Source organism: Microcebus murinus, chromosome 1 (assembly GCF_040939455.1).
Source record: "Microcebus murinus isolate Inina chromosome 1, M.murinus_Inina_mat1.0, whole genome shotgun sequence".
NCBI classification, from domain to species: Eukaryota; Metazoa; Chordata; class Mammalia; order Primates; family Cheirogaleidae; genus Microcebus; species Microcebus murinus.
The window spans coordinates 82,040,897-82,061,231 of record NC_134104.1 but is presented as its reverse complement, the minus strand read 5'-3'; the positions used below and the strand labels follow the sequence as shown (position 1 = coordinate 82,061,231).

At 36.2% G+C, this 20,335-nt stretch overlaps 1 protein-coding gene across 1 annotated transcript in view; it reads right to left on the bottom strand.

The window, feature by feature from the left end:
- Nucleotides 1–18,802, bottom strand: part of CCDC39 (coiled-coil domain 39 molecular ruler complex subunit) — a 71,522-nt gene extending 52,720 nt beyond the window's left edge. The window contains exons 1-6 of the mRNA XM_012736986.3: nucleotides 18,562–18,802; nucleotides 6,129–6,248; nucleotides 3,964–4,110; nucleotides 2,291–2,449; nucleotides 857–949; nucleotides 632–760 (exon numbers count right to left, since the gene is read on the bottom strand). Coding sequence (XP_012592440.1) covers nucleotides 632–760; nucleotides 857–949; nucleotides 2,291–2,449; nucleotides 3,964–4,110; nucleotides 6,129–6,248; nucleotides 18,562–18,651 — 738 coding nt within the window. The 5' untranslated portion in view covers nucleotides 18,652–18,802. The remainder of the gene's footprint in view (nucleotides 1–631; nucleotides 761–856; nucleotides 950–2,290; nucleotides 2,450–3,963; nucleotides 4,111–6,128; nucleotides 6,249–18,561) is intronic.
- Between the last annotated feature and the right edge of the window lie 1,533 nt (nucleotides 18,803–20,335).

The following is a 20,335-nucleotide window of genomic DNA, read 5'->3' as shown; positions in this document are numbered from 1 at the left end:
TCCTTTCCCCCTCAATTTCTTCTCCTTCCCAACTCCTTCTAATCTTCCTACTTTTATTCACCATTATTTTATTCTTTAATGATTTTCCAAAAACATTCTCCTAAACTACCTCTGAAAGTAACAAGAGATAAAGTAAGTCTGTGTTATCAGTGCACTATTTTCCCCCTTCCAATCTTCTACATCAGTATTGGTGCCCGAGAAACTTTATTGCAGTGTAGGTTTCTTTTTTGACTCTTTCCTTGTTTTTTGGTTATCCAAGGAGGCTCATTTCCCTACATCTGTAACTTACCGCCAAATAGCATACATATTAAATCCAAGGCACTTTGGGCAACCATGTGTGAGTCAGGGCATCAGTTTTACTGCAATAATATTATCTGTTGACTTTCTCTTGTTCCACAACTCAGAGATGGCAAGATCCAGTCTTTGGGGATTATACTACTACAACCAAATAATCTTCATAAAATTACATTTCAAAATAGATATAGAGTCGGCTTTCAAAAACACCAAAACTATTGAATCTTACTACAAAAGTAACTTTCAAATAACAATGTGATTTACATTTGTAATAATGATTTAAATACAAAAGAGACAAATATAGCTGAATATTTCAAGGACCAAACAACTACTTTACCAAAGCACAGTTATCTATGTCTTGATCCCTCTTCTGCATCTGTTCTATTGTATTCTCCCACTGTTTAATGAGTTCTTGCCTTTCATCATGAATCTTACGAAAATCTTGTGCTGCTTTATCCAATTCTAACTGTCAAAGAGAAAGCAAGCAACATTTTTGTGAATTTAAGTGCTTTTGCAAACATCACCTTGAAAATTAAGAAATAAAAATTTTCATTAAACTAACCTGTGCACTTAGAGTCTCTGTAAGTTCATTGTCAAGTACCTTTCTTCTCTGATTGCATTCCACAGTTAGTCTTTCTAATTGCAGGGTCAGTGCCTATGATGTAGTTACATACAAAAATATTTATAGTTGTCATTTTATCGATTTTAAAATGTTAGTTTATCTAACACTAAATATTTTTATATTTTATATATACATTTATTTGATATCTAAAACAACTATACTTTCCTTATCCTTTAACCTCAAAGGGCTAATCTAATGTGTTTGTATATAGCTGTATGAAAATTCAGTTGTTTTAAAAATGACTTTTAACACTTTTTAAGGTAAATTAGAAAAAAGATTAAATTATACTTTGCCATTTGAAATTATTTACAATAATGCATTTGGTATTAAACCTACCAGAAAATAGCATGTTTTATAATACTAACTTTGTATTGCCAGATGTAATTTTAAGTGGATTTTAAGTGACAGTTGTCATAATTATCAATCAATAGCACTCTAGTCTCCAATCAGCAAAAGCATGTAATATCTATAACAGGGTAGTCGCCCCTCCTCCTCTAGGTATGGAAGCATAAAATTGAGAGTGGGGAATATGTAACAGAGGGAATGGCCTGGTGGAAAAAACAAAAACCAAAAACAGCAAAGATGTTTTCTGTTTCTTTAAAACTTTCCCCACTCATTTTGGGAACTGTGGCCTGGCCTTCATCCCTGCCTTGGGCAAGTGGTCAGGAGAGGCAGGGGAATGTCTTTTGTTTTTTGTGTTACAGGACATGGGTCAGCCATCCCAGGCTTGGGGCCAGCCTTCCAGGGGGCAGAGGTCACAGGCTTTATCTTTGGCAGAGATAGGCAGAGAGGGACAATAAGAATCTAATCCATTAATGGCAATAGCCTAGAACTGAGGGCCCTCTCTTTAAAAGCTCTGTATTTCTGCTTATGGACAGGAATTTGGATTTTGAGATGAGAAAACCTACTATTTTCTTCCTTTGCCAGCAAAGTAATAAACTTCTCTTTCCTTCTCCTTAACCACTTGTTCTTGTACTCTTCTGATGTGGCCTCGAGGATAAGAGCTCAGCTTTCAGTAATATATTCAAACTATACTTTAGACAAAATAGCTAAAATACATATAAATAGTTCTCATACAAAACTTCTTTTCTGAAATGCTTTTTGCCCTTATAAATCAGGACATTCTTAACCTGGGGTTCATGGATCCCAAAACGGTCAAAGGGCTTCAGAGGACCTGTGAAACAGTCAGCCAAATTTTATGAGTATTTGAGTATATTTTTCTATAGAGAGGATAACTGGCTTTATTAAATCCTCAACAAGTCCCAAACTCAAAAAAGTTTAAAAATTTCTTTTAAAAAATATCAATACAATTTTAGGTAAATAAGTTGGCAAGCTACAAAGAAAATCTAACAATTACAATTTATAATTTCTCACCCTAATTTTATTATCATCTTGTTTCGCATACTTCTGAAGAATCAAGGCATCACTATCTTTATGAGCTGATTCTTCTAACCAGGCCTCCAGTGCTTGCTGGTCCCAGTTCATTTGACATTTCAAACCATCCAATTTTTGAGTTGCTTTAAATATGCCATTCTAATTTCCAAAGAAAGAGAAAAAAGGGGAGTACAAAACATTATTAACTAAATAAACTAAAATAAAATATAACATCATATATGACAAAACATTAAAAAGAAAGAAGAAATCCTGTCCCTGCCTTCTAGATGTTTATAATATACCATATTTAATTATAGAACTATCATACTTGTATTTTAATTCTTTGGTTGTAAAATAGAAGAAAGATGATTATACAAAGGCAAGAACAGTAGTCGAGCCAAATGTCGCTTTAAAAGGCTTTAGGTTTCAGAGTAGCTCCCTTACAAGCAATTGCATTAGTCACTCCACCAAAGTCACCTTAAATTTATATCCAATCTTAGTTAAAATAATATATTTGATATGCTAATTCAAACCCAAGGCAAATTCCTGTCAGTACTATGTCCAATCATATTACTGCCACTAAGAGGGTTCTTATACAGAAATTTTAGAAGCACTCCTAATTGAAGTAAATATAGTAAAGGAGATAAAAATATTTCTGTAAATTTGGTCATTTAATAAATCTAGATTCATGAAAGAGGCCAGGCACAATTGCTCATGCCTGTAATCCTAGCACTCTGGGAGGCCAAGGCAAAAGGATTGCTTGAGGTCAGGAATTTGAGACAAGCCTGAGCAAGAGCAAGACCAATCTCTACTAAACATGGAAAAATTAGCTGGGAATGGTCGTGTGCACCCTTAGTCCCAGTTACTTGAGAGGCTTAGACAGGAGGATCACTTGAGTCCAGGAGTTTGAGGTTGCTGTAAGCTAGGCTGATGCCATGGCACACTAGCCTGGGTGACAGAGTGAAACTCTGTCTCAAAAAAAAAATCTAGACTCATGAAAGAAAACAGAATAGATAAATAAACATTTAATGTAAATTAATATATAATTATTATTATATAAATATTACATTATAAAATTATAATAAAATATGTGTGTATATGTATACATACATATACATGTATATATATATTTTAAGAAAAAGTAGTATGTATTTATATGTATACATACATATACATATGCATATATATGTGTGAAGAGAAGAACAAGAATTTGGAAAGAGCTCTCAAATCAAACTAAAACTAAAAACCAAAGAAAAGAGAGAAATAGGTTAAAGTAGTTTAATGTTAGAGTCACAAAGCAGGCAAATTAACATGAAAAGTAAAAATTTTTAATGAAATTCAAAACTAAAAGTGATTTTTTAAAAAATGTGACTGTTAAAAATGTAGCACTTAACATATAAATCATTCTTTGTATTTTACAACAGGCAGCCAGCACTTTGCACATACTAAGTCTCAATAAATAGCTGGTGAATGAATAACAGGGAAAAATATAATATTCTGTTACTGTTTCGTTCAAATCACAACTCCATAAGCCTTTCATTGTTCAAAAAACAACGTAAGTAAATAACAAGAAAGTAATGAATGCCTTTCCTACACATAAATAAAGCAATGCTCATTTGGTGAGGGAAGAAGGAGCAGTAGCACAGAATTTTAAGTAAAATTTCAACACATACTTCCTTATCACTTTTCTTTTCCCGTATAGAAGCCATTTCATTTTCCAGTCGTTGGATTTCATCTTTCACTCGTCCCAATTCTCTTTGAGCAATGGCCTTCAAATGTTCTTCACTTTCAATCTCATGCTCCCTTGCCTTGTAAAAAGACTACAGAACAATACACATGATAGAAAGACTTTTAAAATTTTAATATTTTAAAATATTTATAATAACCCATTAGACCAAAAAAAGTCCCACAAAACACTTAGATTAAGTACTATTAATTCTACTACTCTGAAACCTACATCACATTAGACTGTTATAGTTAGTTGGTGTTGCTCACTAGTTGTAAGAAAGTCAATCAAGTGTGCTAGGAGAAAATACTGTCAGCAGTTTTCAGATATTATATTGCTCTAGGAAAACTAAAAAAGCCCAAAATTACCAAAGTTTATATGGTAAGACTTAAAAGCTATAACTCACTGCTTATCTAGATATAAATATGAATTAAAAATAATTGAGAAATGAGATATTTGTAAGAATTGATCATATACTCTAATTGATGGACATAATTTTTTAAAAATGATTTAAACACTGATGGTTATAAATATCCCCTAGAATAAATTAGTATATAATTATACCTTTGTGTTAAGTTTTATTTAATAAAAAAGTATTTGTTGACTACTGATCTTATAGTGCTTCAAAGTTATCAGTCTCAGTATTAATTTTACAGTATGAAAGCTACTAGGTTTGTAGGAGGCTTATTGTCTTTTGTCTGTATTATCCTATTTAATTGAGGTTTGATGGTAATAAGATATAACTATAGAGAATCTCTGTCTCTCAAATCCTCAACTCAGTAGTTTAATAACTTGAGGAAAATTGGTGTTCTAATTAGTTTATCAATTACTCAACCATATCAGGATTCAAGAATACTAAGCATTGTCTTTAAAAGTTCATTTGTAAGCCATGAAATACACTTAACCTATTTGATTGTAAAGGCTCACTGGCCATGAAACCTTGCCCACAGCCGGCACGCACAGTCCGCACGATAGTGTGTGCTGTGCATTGACGACAAATCCGTTTTGCTCTTGTGCGATGAGGAAAGCTTTAAAGCACTGAAAGCTTGTTTTACTTTACAGGCAGCTTTACTTGTAATGTAAATCAGAATAGGTAACACATACATATATATTTTTATTACATTATTTTTAAATGTTCACAATTTTATTTTGATAAATGAAAAATTAGAAAAGTCATATCTCGGCTGTTGGCTAAAGTCGACACTCAGCTTTGCGCCTTTACATCACGGCTGTTGGCTAAAGTTGCTGTGTGCGTTCATCTATGGCTATCCACTATAGTTGACGCTGATACCAAAGTGGTTAAAAACATGGCTCTGTTCATTTTTTAAAATTACAAACTTTTTCTCAAAAAGGTAGATGCATTAAAAAAAAAAGTTTGATCAGCCAGGTGACAGAAAACTAAAAAAAAAAAAAAAAAAAAAAAAAAGTTTGAGATATCAGTTAGTAAACTCCCCGATGCTGATTTCCCAACCTGTCTAGTTTGCTGGGCATCATAAGGCAGTGAGTTTCTATATTGCAGTATTGTTCATAAAACAGAAGATTATTAATAATTCCAAGTTTTAATTATTATTATATTTGTGTTAATATTTCTAAAATGCATTATACTTTTCCCCAGTTATCTTAAATATAATTTAACTTTTTTTATCTCAGGATTATTATAAATTTCAATTACTAAACTATGCTAAAATATCACGTGTATGGACTATTAGCATACACTTAAAATGGCCCCAGTGGGTTGTGCTGAAAAATTAAAAAGGAGATGGAAATTCTATCATGTATTAAATTAGCTCTGTTTCTGCTTTTAGCCATAATTTCTCACTGCTGTCATTGTACCCTTCTCAAATAATCTGCTGCCTAACATTATATTAGATTGTTTGAATTACGATTTTCCCTTTCATAAAAATTAATTTTTTGTTTAAAATTGATGGCAGTAGTTAGTTTCTCAAAGCCTTTTTTTCTACCTACTTTCAGGTTCAAGATTATGTTCACAGTAGTTTAATTACATTAAGTTTCCTGTTATAGCTCTAAAATAAAATTATAGACATAAATGTACTGTGAAATGTTGTATGACTACCCATGATATAATCAACATAAATTTCAATATTACTATACCTGTGTAAATGAGAACTCCTGCTTGACATTTTTGAAGTGAGACGTCATAGCACTAATTCGATCTTCATAGTCACGTAACTGATCTCGTAAGCTTGCTCTTTCATTCTGCAGCTTTGACAACTGTAAATAATAAATGCTGTGATTAACCAAAGCCTTAAGTTTTACCATATTAAAGGACCTAAAATTATGTGTTGCTAGTATGCTCTTGTTTCCTTAAGACATCGTGTGGTTTAATTATGGAATAGAATCTCATTTTGGAAATATATAGTAACATTATATGAAAAATGCATTTGAGCAGTGGATCCTGCTATGCTGCAAACCTTCATTTATTTTGTGTCTTAGTCAATTTGGGCTGCTATAACAAAAAAACCATAGACTGTGTCATGTAAACAACAGAAATTTATTCCTCACAATTCTGAATGCTGGGAAGTCCAAGATCAAGATTGTGGCCAATGTGGTTCCTGGTGAGGGCCCTCTTCCTGGTTTGCAGACAAATGCCTTCTTGCTATATTCTCACGTGGCAGAGAAAGGTCATTTCTCCCTTGTCTTTTCTTACAAGAACACTAATATAATTGATGAGGGTTCTACCTCTATGACTTATTTACCTCCCAAAGACCCCATTTCCAAATACCATCATATTGGGGATTAGGACTTCACCATATGAATTTTGGGAGGACACAAACATTCAGTACATAGCACTTTGCTTCTTTACATACCCATATGAACTTCTAAAATCTACTGATCTTTTAAATATTACAACATAGTGTTATGATTTAGAGATTATTGTGGGAAAATTAGCACCATATTACACAGAATAGAAATCTCAGATTCAACAGTAGCAGAATCCACTGCTAAAATGCATTTTTCATACAGTGGGACTATATTTTAGAGGACAAAAATGAGATTCTATTCCACAATTAAACCATAAGATGTCTTATGCAAACAAGAGCATACTAACAACACATAACAAAAACACTGAGCTGGAACTATAAATTTGAATAGTGGCTAGGCATGAAGCATAATTTCTTCTCCCTGAACTCCTTTTCAAAACCCATAGATTTAAGTTAAGCATAACAGAACAAAACAAACTAATTTATGTTTTTAGAAACTGTTTCTTAATGTATTTCATTTACCTTTGAATTAGAACTCTGAGTAGAAACAAAACAGTGTAAATGTTAAACAAACAAAATAAACCTTTGAGAAATTACAAGACAGATTCTCAGGAGCATTGGAATATGTCACCCCTCAAAGCAGCGTAAAAGCTCAACAAAATAAAATTATCCTTCCTTATAGTCTTGAGCTACAGTCCCCAAAGTTAGGGATACCTCCAGAGGCTGCACAACACAATCCACTGAAGTGTGAAAGAAAATATTTAATACCCTCTTTTGTTTACTTTGCTGTTTTTTAAAATGTATTAAGATGAGTTCTTAGTTTATTTTTTGTCTTACTGATTTAATAATAAAGGCATTTGGCTTGGCACAGTGGCTCTTGTCTGTAATCCCAGTGCTTTGGGAAGCTGGGCGGGGAGGATCCCCTAAGGCCAGGAGTTTGAGGCCACCCTAGGAAACATAGCAAGACCCTCTCCTACAAAAAAAATTTTTTTTAATTAGTTGGGTATGGTGGTACACGCCAAAGTCCTAAGCTACTTGGGAGGCTGAGGCAGAAAAATTGCTTGAGCCCAGCAGTTGGAAGTTACAGTGAGCTATGATCATGCCACTGTACTCCAGCCTGGGTGACAGAGTGAAACTATTTCTAAAAAATAATTTAAAGGAAGGCATTTAAGGATATAAGTTTTCTCTAAGTAAGATTTTTGCTGTTTCCCATGGATCTGGGCATAAGATAGTCTCCTTTTATTATTATCTAAAAGGCAATTTTTTTTCCTTTTCAACTTCTCTTTGATAGACAAGCAACCCAGGAATATATTTCTGAGAAATATACCTAAGTATTTAAGATGGAGGATCATCTTTGAATTATTTAATAATTTTTAAAATTATTTATTGTAAATTCTATTGGCTTATGATCAAAGAATGTGATCTGTAAAATTTCTATTTGTATAGCATTTTAGGGACATAAAATTGTTTTATTGTGGTATAAATAAAACATATACAACATAAAATTTGCCATTTTAACCATCTCTAGAACTTTTTCAGCCTTCCCTAACTAAAACTCTATACCTATAAAACCCTAACTCCCCATTCCTCACTCCTCTCAGCCCCCAGCAACCACCATTCTACTTTCTGTCTCTACAAATCTGACTACTCTAGGTAGCTCAAATAAGTACAATCATACAATATTTGTCCTTTTCCATCTGGCTTATTCACTTAGCATAATGCTTTCAAAGTTTAATGCACTTTTAATGCACTGAGGTTTGTGTTTTGGTCTAGTACATGATCCACTTTTGTAAATGTTTTATGAACATATTTTTTAAGGTATATGAGGTCTGTCCAGAAAGTATTCGGCCATCGTTAATATAATGAGAATGGTTTGCATGACATCAATGTAACCTTGCAACCAATGCGAGTGGTCTGTAATGCGTGAACAATGACAACTTCACTGCACTAGTCAGTGGGGCACTAGACACCCCCGAGTGAGCATGCATACCGCGTGGCTCTCACATTCAAAATGACTGAGCAAGTAGAGCAATAACTCTGCATCAAATTTTGCGTTAAGCTTGAACATTCCTACGCAGAAATTACTTGGATGATTCTCAAGGCTTTAGGGGATGATAAAATGAGTTCAGCACAAATAAAAGTGTGGCACAAATGCTTCAAAGGCAGTAGAGAATCTGTTAGACATGATCCACATTCTGGAAGGCCTACAACATGTAGAACACCTGAGAATGCTGAATGTGTACAGGCTGCAATCAGCAAAGATCAGCAACTCACATGACATTACAAGAACTAGAAGCTGATCTTGGGATTCCAGAAACTACTGTATCTGAGATTTTGACAGAGGATCTTGACATAAAATGTGTCATGGCAAAATGTGTTCCACGGCTTCTGCTACCAGAGCAGAAGGAACATCATGCATGCAGCATTTGCTAAAGACTTGCTTCAAACTGCTACCAATGAACAAGATTTCCTCAAGAAGTCATAATCAGAAATGAACCATGGGTCTGACTATGATCTAGAATCGAAGGCCCAGTTGCCCCAGCGGAAGTCATCCTGGTTCTTCATGCCCAAAGAAGGCGTGGCAAAGTTGCAGCAGGATCAAGACCATGTTAACCGTGTTTTTTGATTGGAAAGGTGTTGTCCATCATGAGTAAGCTCTTCCAGGCCAAACAATTAATAAGGAATGGCACCTCAATGTTCTTCATTGGTTGAGAGATGCAATGAGATGCAATGCAACAAAAATGGCCTCAGCTATGGGGAACTGGTGATTGGCAACTTCATCACCATGACTTGGGGGCCCATACATCACGTTTCGTGCAGAGTTTGTTGGCAAAACATAAAATCACCCAGGTGACTGCCCCACTACAGCCCAGATTTGGCACCCAGCAACTTTTGGCTTTTCTCCAAACCAAAATCACCTTTGAAAAATAAGAGATTTCAGACTGGTCAATGAGATTCAGGAAAATATGACCAGGTAGCTGATGATGATTCCAACAAAGAGATTTTGCAGAGTGTTTTGAACAGCAGATGAGACAATAGGAGAACTGTATGAGGTCTCAAGGTGCCTGCTTTGAAGGAGACAGAGGGGTCATTGTCCCTTGTCTTGTATCATGTATCTTCTTCAACAAATGTCTCCATTTTTCATATTACATGGCTGGATACTTTCTGGACAGACCTTGTATATTCTCTATTCAAGGAACATATGCTCTCTATGTTTTTTATTGTATTATTCATATTTTTTATATCCTTATTTTTGTCTATTAGAATTGTCTAATTCTGAGAAGCTCTTTAGTGAAGTATCTCACTATAACTATATTTTTGTCAAGATCTATTTGCATTTATAATAGCTTTCAATTTTATGTAAGTAGTTATTATGTTGTTTGGTACATATAGTTTTAAGATTTATTAAATATTTGCTTCAACAATCATGCCTTTTATCATTGCATAATGTGCCCAGAGTGAACTTCTGATTTTTGAATGACAAAATAATGATTAACTCTCTACAAGTTGACAAGCCCCTCCCATAGAGTTCCCAAACATTTTATAGCTTCTTTCTCAAATATAAAGGGGCATAGAACAATCACCAGATATTTATTGAAAACTTATATCACATGCTAGATACCAAAATAAACAAGATCCCAGAGGAAACAGCTAATCAGGACACAAAAGATAAGAACTAAACACACATATAATAATACACACAAAATCAGAGAGATTGGAAAATACTGTATCCCTGAAACAAGACCATGATGCTATAAAAAAAGCAACAAGCAAAGAACTTGAAAATATAGTTGATCAATATGGTTGCCAAAATAAAACATGCAATGGAAAGATAAAACAAAACCCTGAACACTTCCAAAGATTTTGTTTTTTAAAAAAGGTAACCAACAAAAAAAAAAAAAAGAAAGAAAATCAGACCAGTATGATTACTCATCAATAATACTGCTGAAAGATAATAGGCCAATGTATTCCAAATTCTGAGGAAATATTATTTTCAACCTAGAATCTTCTACCTGTCAAACTACCACCAAATGTGAGAGTAAAGACAAATTCGGAGATTCAAAGATTCAGAATGTTTACCTCCCACACACCTTTCTAAGGGAGATGCAAGAAACCATTCTATCAAAATAAAGCCATAATACAGGCATAAATCATTTTATCATGCTTTGCTTTATTGCACTTCCCAGATACTGCATTTTTTACAAATTGAAGGTTTGTGGCAACCCTATGTTGAACAAGTCTATCAGCTCCATTGTTCCAACAGCATGGGCATTTTGTGCCTCCGTGTCATATTTTGGTATTTCTCACAATATTTCAAAACTTTTTCATTATTATTATATCTGTTATGGTGATCTGTGATCGGTGATCTTTGATGTTACCATTGTAATTGTTTTGGGGCATCACAAACTGTGCCCATAAAAGACAGTGGGTGAACTTAATAAATGTGTGTGTTCTGACTGCATCATTGACTGGCTGCTCCCTCATCTCTCTCTCCCTCTCCTCAGAAACATAATAATATTGAAATTAGGCCAATTAACAATTTTACAATGGCCTCTAAGTGTTCAAGTGCAAGGAAGAGTCACATGTCTCTTAATTTAAACCAAAAGCTAGAAATAATGAAACAGGGAGAAAGGCATGTCAAAAGCAGAGACAGGTCAAAAACTAGGCCTCTTGCACCAAACAGTAAAGTTATGAATGCAAAGGAAATATTCTTGAAGAAAATTAAAAATGCTACTCCGGTGAATACACAAAGGAAAAGAAAGCAAAACAATCTTATTACTGATATGGAGAAAGTTGTAGTACTCTAGACAGAAGATTAAACCAGCCACAACATTCACTTAAGCCAAAGCCTAATCCAGACCAAGGCCCTAACTCTCTTCAATTTTATGAAGGCTGAGAGAAGCGACGAAGCTGCAGAAGAAACATTTGAAGCTAGTAGAGGCTGGTTCATGAGGTTGAAGGAAAGAAGCCATCCTATAACATGAAAGTGCAAAGTGAAGCAGAGAGTTCTGATGTAGAAGCTAAAGCAAGTTATCTAGAAGATCTAGCTAAGATCACTGATGAAGGTGGCTACACCAAATAACTGATTTTCAATGTAGACAAAACAGCTTTATATTGGAAGAAGATGCCATCTAGGACTTTTACAGTTAAATAGTCAATGCCTGACTTCAAAGCTTCAGAGAATAGGCTGACTCTTATTAGGGACTAAAGCAACTGGTGACTTTAAGATGAAGCCATTGTTCATTTATAATTCTGGAAATCCTAAGGCCCATCAAAATTACTCTAAATTTACTCTGCTTGTTGCATGGAACAACGAAGCCTAGATGATAACACATTTGTTTACGGCATATTTACTGAATTTTTTAGGCCCACTATTGAGAACTCCTGCTCAAAAAAAAGAAAAAAAAAAAAGAAAAGAAAAGAAATTCTTTCAAAATATTACTGCTCATTGACAATGCACCAGGTCACGCAAGAGTTCTGAAGGAGATGTACAAAATTAATGTTGTTTTCATGCTCACTAACACAGCTTGCATTCTGCAGCCCATAGATCAAGGAGTAATTTTGACTCTCAAGTCTTACAAGAAATACGTTCTGTTAGGTAGACTGTAGCTGCCTTAGTGATTCCTCTGATGGATCTCAGTAAAATAAATCAAAAACTCTCCAGAAAGGATTTATCATTCTAGATGCCATAAGAACATTAATGATTCATGGAAGGAGGTCAAAATATCAACATTAGCAGGAGTTTAGAAGTTGATTCCAACCTTCACTTACTACTTTGAGGAGTTCAAGACTTCAGTAGAGGAAGTAACTGCAGATGTAGTTGAAAGAGCAAGAAAACTAGAATTAGAAGTGGACTTGAAGATGTGACTAAATTGCTACAATCTTATGATCAAACTTGAACATATGAAGAGTTGCTTCTTATGAATGAGCAATCAAAGTGGTTTCTTGAGATAGAATCTTCTAGTGAAGAGGCTGTGAACATTGTGGAAATGACAATGAGGGATCTAGAATATTACATAAAGTTATTTGATAAAGCAGTCATAGGGTATGAAAAGATTGACTCCAATTTTGAAAAAAGTTCTACTGTGGGTAAAATGCTATCAAACAGCATTGAATGCTACAGAAAAATCTTTCATGAAAGGAAGAGTCAATCAATATGGCAAACTTTCTTTAAGAAATTGCCACAGCCACCCTAATTTTCAGCAACTGTCAACCAGATCATTCAGCAGCCATCAACATCAAGATAAGACCCTCCACCAGCAAAAAGTTACAACTCACTGAAGGTTCAGATGATTGTTAGTATTTTTTAGCAATAAAGTGTTTTTTTAATTAAGGAATACACATTGGTTTTCTAGACATAATGCAATTGCATACTTAATAGACTATACTATAGTGTAAACATAATTTTTATGTGCACTGGGAAGCAAAAAATTCATGTGATTCACTTTTTATAATATTCACTTTATTGAAGTGACCTTGAGCCAAACCTGCAAGATCTCAAAGATATGCTTCGTACGAGAAAGAAGTTATGTGATCTATGAAATAGAGCTTCAAACCAGTAGAGGAATTTCAAAGTTAACAGTTGTGAAATAGGCCTGTGGGGAATCAGTTCATATCGGAAAGCACAGAACTCTGGAGGAAGGGAGTGGGCAAGAGGGAGTGGAGGAGTATCCTGAAGAACTAATAGTCTGATTTAAGGTACATAAGCTTAAAGCAGGAAAAGCAAGACTTGCAATCTAGGACGCAAGGAATTAAAAGCATAGTATTATAGGCCTTTTTTTAAACAACCATTTGAAGATAAAAATCCAACCAGCCAAAAGGGAAATTAAAATGAAAAATTCAAGACAAGATAAACTGAAGAAAAGTAGTTGCAATAAGGACTATTTAAATATAAAACTAACACTAAATACTTGGGATAACTTAAGGATATTGAATCAAATGCAAATAAAAAATATAAAAATTTAACATAAAATATATTTTTGATAATATAAAAATATTAAGACCACTATTTTAATAGGGGAAGAAAAGGTGGGAAAAAGTATAAAAGTGCCAATTTCTTCATCTTTAAAAGCAGAGAGTCAATCAGTACTGTCTATAATTGAAACAGTTTTTAAAAACAATTTAATTTTTCTTAAGTATTTTTCTTAGAGGACCTGAAATTCAAAAATTCCTTTCTTTTTCTTCTCTCAAATACTAAAATTAATATTTTGTGTTAAAAAAGCGTATATATTAGGATTCCATTTTTATAATACTTCTGCATGTGTCTTCCTTATGTAGATCTGTATACTGAGATGTCTGAAATGTTTGTTTAATGCCATGATTGTCACTCCTACAGTCAAGAGAAAGCACTTTTGGTGGAGAACATGTTGTATTTTTATTCTATATCCTTCTATTATGTTTGAATATCTTTTTTAAGGAAAATGAGCAAAGAATATTTAATATAAAAGACTTTGAGATATATAAATGTTTTTAATAACCATACATGTTCCAATTTCAAAATGATTATTAGTGGTAAAAACAATCAACATAAAATAAATCTGACAGAGCATTAAAATGTTAGATTATACTTAGGAAACATAAATAAAGCTACAGTGAAATACTATTTTATGCCTACCAAGACTACCAAATCAAGCTTGGGCAGGAAGACACCAGAACCTCCTATGTTTGTGGGGGTGGGCAATTTGGTACAACCCTTTACACATATATTTAAAGACCTTAGATCAAAGGTGGGGAATCTTCATGTTGGAAGTCCACATTAATTTGGCTGTAATGAAATAAGGCTTCTTTCAAAAATCTTCAATTAGATATATTTAAACATGTACATTATTTTGTAAAATCTAACCACTCTGTATTAATAATTTCAAAAAATGAAAGCTATTTATTAATTTTAAAATTAAGTAACCTTTTAATGACCTCACTGTGTCTGCCTTCTGTGGGAAAGCACTTGAATATTTGGTTGCAGCATGGAGGGTCACATTTTTAGTTGATCCTCTAGATGAGTATCAGTCATTTGTGACCTTAAGGATGTCTTGATTTGGGTTAGGTAGGAGATGTAGATTCACAGCAGTAAGTAGTTGAAAAGAAAGCAAGCATTTTGGGGGCATGTTGGCAAAGGCTTGGTTATTCTACTGCATTTTCCGTATTTCAATTGGATCTTTCCTAGCATCAAACAATGATTTTAAAATGTCATCTACTGAGAGCTCAATCAATTCCATCTGTAGTTCACTTTCATCTGTGCAATAAACCCTTCGTGTCTTCCTGTCATGGAAGGTGCACTGTCTGTACATACACTCACTAAATTTGCCAAATTCAGTACAATTTCATGACATTTATCTTGAAAGTTGTCAAAGATATCTATTCCCCATGTTCTGTTTGCAAGAGTACACAAAGCGAGTAACTCTTTGTAGCAAAGAAAATCTTCTGTTATGACCCAAATGAAGTATAAAACCTGTGCCCAATCAGTAGTATCAGCTGAGCCATCCAACATAACTGAACAATATATATTTTCCTTTTGAAGTATTGCATGAAGTTTTTCTGTTAAGTTGAAGGCTAATTCATGCTGCCCATCAGTTATGATTCTCCTTGAAATAGGCAGTTGTTTGTACTTTGAAACATTATCAGGGTCTAAGGATCCTACAACTCTAACAATGCATTCTTTCCCAATTTCTACATCACTGAACGGCTGAGTATATGAGCTACTTCATAAGTGCTACAGTGGCTTATTTCCAGGTCTTATTACTGCTTGAAAGAATTGTCTTTGCATTTGCTTTTAATCTTTTAATTTCGGCAATACAACTCTTTGTGCCTCTCCCTCTAATTTAAAACATTTATGGTCCTTATGGTTGCTATAATGCTGATAAGCACTGACTTTCTCTAATGTTGATATTGCAGTATCACAAAGCAATCAAATCATCTTATCTTTAACAGAAACAAGATAATATTACAATTCCCAATCCTCACTTAAAAAATCTGTTTTCTTCTTTCAGCATTCTCTTGGTCTTCTTTGACATGATGGGCTGTTAGCAGACAGAATTAAAAAATACTGTCAAGCTGTGCAACTATTCACAAATTCCACTTCAAACAGAAACGCGGTGCACCATTGTCAAAAGCTGATAACAGACTGGCATACTCAATCCCCATAAACTCTCAACAACTCTCAAGTGGTAGTGACACCAGTTAGGCAGGGGAAGTTAGATCTAAATCATGAACGTAGCAGCTGTCAATTTAGCCCTTAGAGCTTATTAATGGTCTAATAGTGCCGGTAAATCAGGGAAGATTATTTCGTTGAAACTTCTTTTATTCTTTGGTATTTTAAATATGTTTGTTTTAAAAATTAAATAAAAACATAAAAGACAAACAAAAATGTATTAATAAAAATAAAAAAATTTGTTCTGTAAAATTTGGATTCAGTCAAAAGGCCGCATACTTAAGGACCTAGAAGGCCACATGTGGCCTTAAGGCCACAGTTTTCCCACACCTGCCTTAGAACTAGCACTGCTGCACCAAGGAATTTATAGCCTACAGAAACAGTCCTGCTTGGGTGCAAAGATGCTTGTACTAGACTAGGACAGTCAACTTGCCATTGTTCGTTATGAAACATTGCAAAGAACCTAGATTTCTACCAACAGGAAATGAGATAAATAAGTTTTAGTACTATAAATTGCTGATTAAATATGAATCCAATCTATACATCTGATTGCATGGAATACTCTCCAAGCTATGGTAAGAAAAAGAGCCCCAAGTAAAGTGACCAAAGCCTTGTAGAAACACATGTAAATGTACACGCATATGCTTTCCTTCCTGACCAATAAAAAACTGGTTTGTCTCTGTCCCAGGGTTGGAGAACGGGGTCTCCAACTCTCTGAGGGATGTGAAGAACAAATTTCAAGTTTTCACCAAATACCTATTCAGGCTCCCTGAGTTTTGTATTCTGTGTATCTGAAAATATTTTTGTTCCATGGAAAGCAGTTGTTTTGAACTTGTTGCACGGAGGACCAAGTGGAGCCCCAAATCTCAGGGAGCTTACGTTCTGATAGTGTCAGAAGACAACATGCTCTGGGACAAGAGCAGGGGAGTCAATGGGAGCATGAAGCAGGGGGCACATGAGGAGGAGGAGCAGAGGGTCTTTGGGAGAAGAATACTGCAGTGAGTGTCAGAAAGTCAGACATGTTAGGAAATGTTTCCCATACTGGGGTTCGGCATGAGACCGGCCCAAGCAAGAGCATGTCTGCCACAAAAGCCAGTCTGTGCAAAGGCCCTGTGGTGAGAAGGGCCAAGAAGAGCGGGGAATGCAGATGTCCTCTGCTCCTTCTAAATGTCCAGCAGCACTGAAAATTCCTGGACGCCCAGCACAGATACCCAGCGGACACGAAGGAGCCAGGCACACTGCCTGCTCCAGCCAGGGCGCTCTCCAGCCTTGTAGGTCCGTGGGACGATGGGGCACAGCCTTAAAGCAGCGCCTACGAGGACGTCCTCGAGGAGTTAGGCGCTGGTGCAGGAGCCGCAGCTGGGAGCAGCAGGACAGGGGCCAGGCCCGGGCGGGGCCCGCAGGACCCGGGCTGGCTCTGAGCCACCGCCACTTACCGTGGAGGCTGCCCTCTTATGAATATCTTAAACTTATTAAGAGTTGCTTTTAATGTCAGAGTTTATTCCGGCAAAGAAATTATAGCCCTCATTTATCTTCTTTTTACTGCTCTAATTTTTTTTCAAAAAATCTAACATAAGTAATATGTATGTAAAATCCTGTGGGACACATATTATGGCAGTAATACTCAAAACTAATGTTTGAATAGAACTTTAGTCTATGTCCTTGGAGCCTTATAACAATCCTATGAGATAATTATTTCCCTTATTCTCCATTTGACAGAAGAAGAAACAGAACCAGAACTGGTAAGTAGGATCTCAACCCAGGGCTGGATATTTAACATTATTATGCCTCAATACTCAGTGCTAGATCTCTTATATTTCCTAATGTTGCCCTTCTTTGAAAAAGAAAAATGCAGCCTTCTAAATTAGACATGAGTAAATAGGTCAGAATATTCTAAACAGTGTTTCCATTTTTTTCAAAAGGTAGAGTCAAGGGATTTTCACAGATGAGATAACTTACTGTTCTACTTTATAAAGTAGTGTAAGCATCATCTGTTATTCTTGGACCCTCTTCTGCACAACATATCACCACGTGATGGAACTTTAGACTGATAAAAAGAACTTCTATGAATTATAGTTGGCATAGGTTCGCCCTTACAGCGTAAAATACTTTATGTCAAGTTTGTGACAAATTAATCTTCACTTTGAAAAACTGTAAACTGCACATTTCATATTCTTATTGGAATGTCCCTCCTGAAAACATCTCGTCACTTTCATCTTTAAACGTCATAGACAGAAACTTACAAAGAAAAATCAACCAGAACGTGTTTTGTTTCCAAATATACACAAACCTCAGAAGTCCCTTTCCAAGCTGTGCTTAATTTCGAGGAAGGAAAAAGCCAGCGCGGGAAACACCCTTTTCCTCTCCTGCCTAGGAGGCTAGAAATGAGTAAGGGGACGGGGCGGGGGGTGAGGAAGAGAGTAACGATTCGGCCTTTATAGCCCTAAATATCAATTCCTGTTTCAATAAAAATTTTAAATGCTTAACGATTACGGAAAAGGGCAGTCGGGGCGAGGGAGGAAGGCGATGGTGCAGGGGAGCGTCAGACAGAGAAAAGTCGGGATTAAGGAAGGAAAGGAGAGAAATAAAAAAGATTAGGGTAGTGCTGCCAACCAGAAAACACCCCTAAAAGACCCTCTCCCTCGCCCCACCGCCTTCTTCACCTGGTCCTCACCTCATCTTCCAGTGCCTTGTTCTCATCGTTCGCCACGGGGATGGCGAACCCATCCTCCCAGTGCAGCTCCGCCAGGAATTCGCCGCTCATGACTGCAAACGTACGGGAAACCCGAGAGCCGGTGCAGAGCAAAGGTGCGCCTTCTCGCACCGCGGGCGAGCCGCGCCACAGTCAACCCTGGGCACGGGCAAAGCTCCGCTGTAGTGCCACCGGAGCCCTAGCAACCGTCCCGCGCCCTTAGTTACCAAACAGGAAGCGCTCAGGCGGGAAGGCGGAACTTCCGGTTGAGAGCTCCTCGTCTGAAGCCGGAGGGAGCTTTCTTCTGGAGCGCTGAGGGAAGGGAAGCAAGGACTCCTCCGGAGGTTCGCGGCGGTTGCCAGGCGGCAGAATAACTTTACTGGAGGCCCCGGAGTGCACCCCAGCGCTCGCGGACAGTATAACATCCGCGGCCCCAGGAGCCGGCCGAGGACCGCGTGGTATCCGAATGGAGCTGTGCTGCACGGCGCTCCCATTGCCTGAGGAAGAAGAGAGATAATAAAAGATAATAATAATAATAAACGCGAGTTTTCTCTTCCAGTGGTGTTTACTGAGTTGTGTAGACTTCAACTACTACTGTAGGTGAAAGTAGGAAGAGGTAGGCTGGTATTTTGAAACAGAATTCACTCTCTAGGATCACAGCTGGCTGGATGTGTTCTTCGTCTGTTCTAATCTTCTGGCCTTCCCCTCGGTGCTCATCCACCCCATTGCAGGTGTGCTAGCTGACAGCAGATGGCAGACCGCGCGGAGGCGGTCAACATGCAGCGCAGACTTTGGTGGTTCCTCTTGTGCCACTCCTAGGCTTTTATTTTTCATTTGTTAGCATTTAAAGACGTGGAATTTCACATAAAAATCTGCATTTCCTCCACTCGAACCACAGAACCCACGTTATCAAAAGGCTATATTCGGCTGGATAGGCGCCCTCCTTAGGCAAGCACTTCACCAGTTCACTAATGTGAATTACCTACTTGGCACGGGCAGACGTTTGAGTTATGGTCTGTGTTATATAGCGTTTCAGAATTGGAAAGAAAAAAAAACAACTGATCTAATTTTTTCATTTTTTAGGTAAATAAACTTAGATTCCCAGAGGTGAAGTGATTTAAATAGGCATCGTGAGCATCAATTAATTTTGCATATCCAATAAACAATCATATATAACTTTTTGCCCTTTAGAATTTTATTTTACCTGTACTTTGTTAAACTTTTATTATAAAAAATGTTAAATGTACATAAGAATAGAAAGAGTATAGAGAACTGCCATATGTGCATGATCTGAATTTAACATTCATATTTCATAGTAGCATCATCTATATCTTTTGCTGAAGTACTTTAAAGTAAACCACAGACATTATGACATTACATCCCTAAATACTTGAGCATGCATTGCTAGAGGAGTGGTTAGTGTTTTTGAACATAAGAACAAATAATACCCTTATCACACCTAACCAAATTAACAATTCTTTAATATCATTTATTTATTTATTTTTTTTTTTTTGAGACAGAGTCTCGCTTTGTTGTCCAGGCTAGAGTGAGTGCCGTGGCGTCAGCCTAGCTCACAGCAACCTCAAACTCCTGGGCTCCAGTGATCCTTCTGCCTCAGCCTCCCGAGTAGCTGGGACTACAGGCATGTGCCACTATGCCCGGCTAATTTTTTATATATATATCAGTTGGCCAATTAATTTCTTTCTATTTATAGTAGAGACGGGGTCTCGCTCTTGCTCAGGCTGGTTTTGAACTC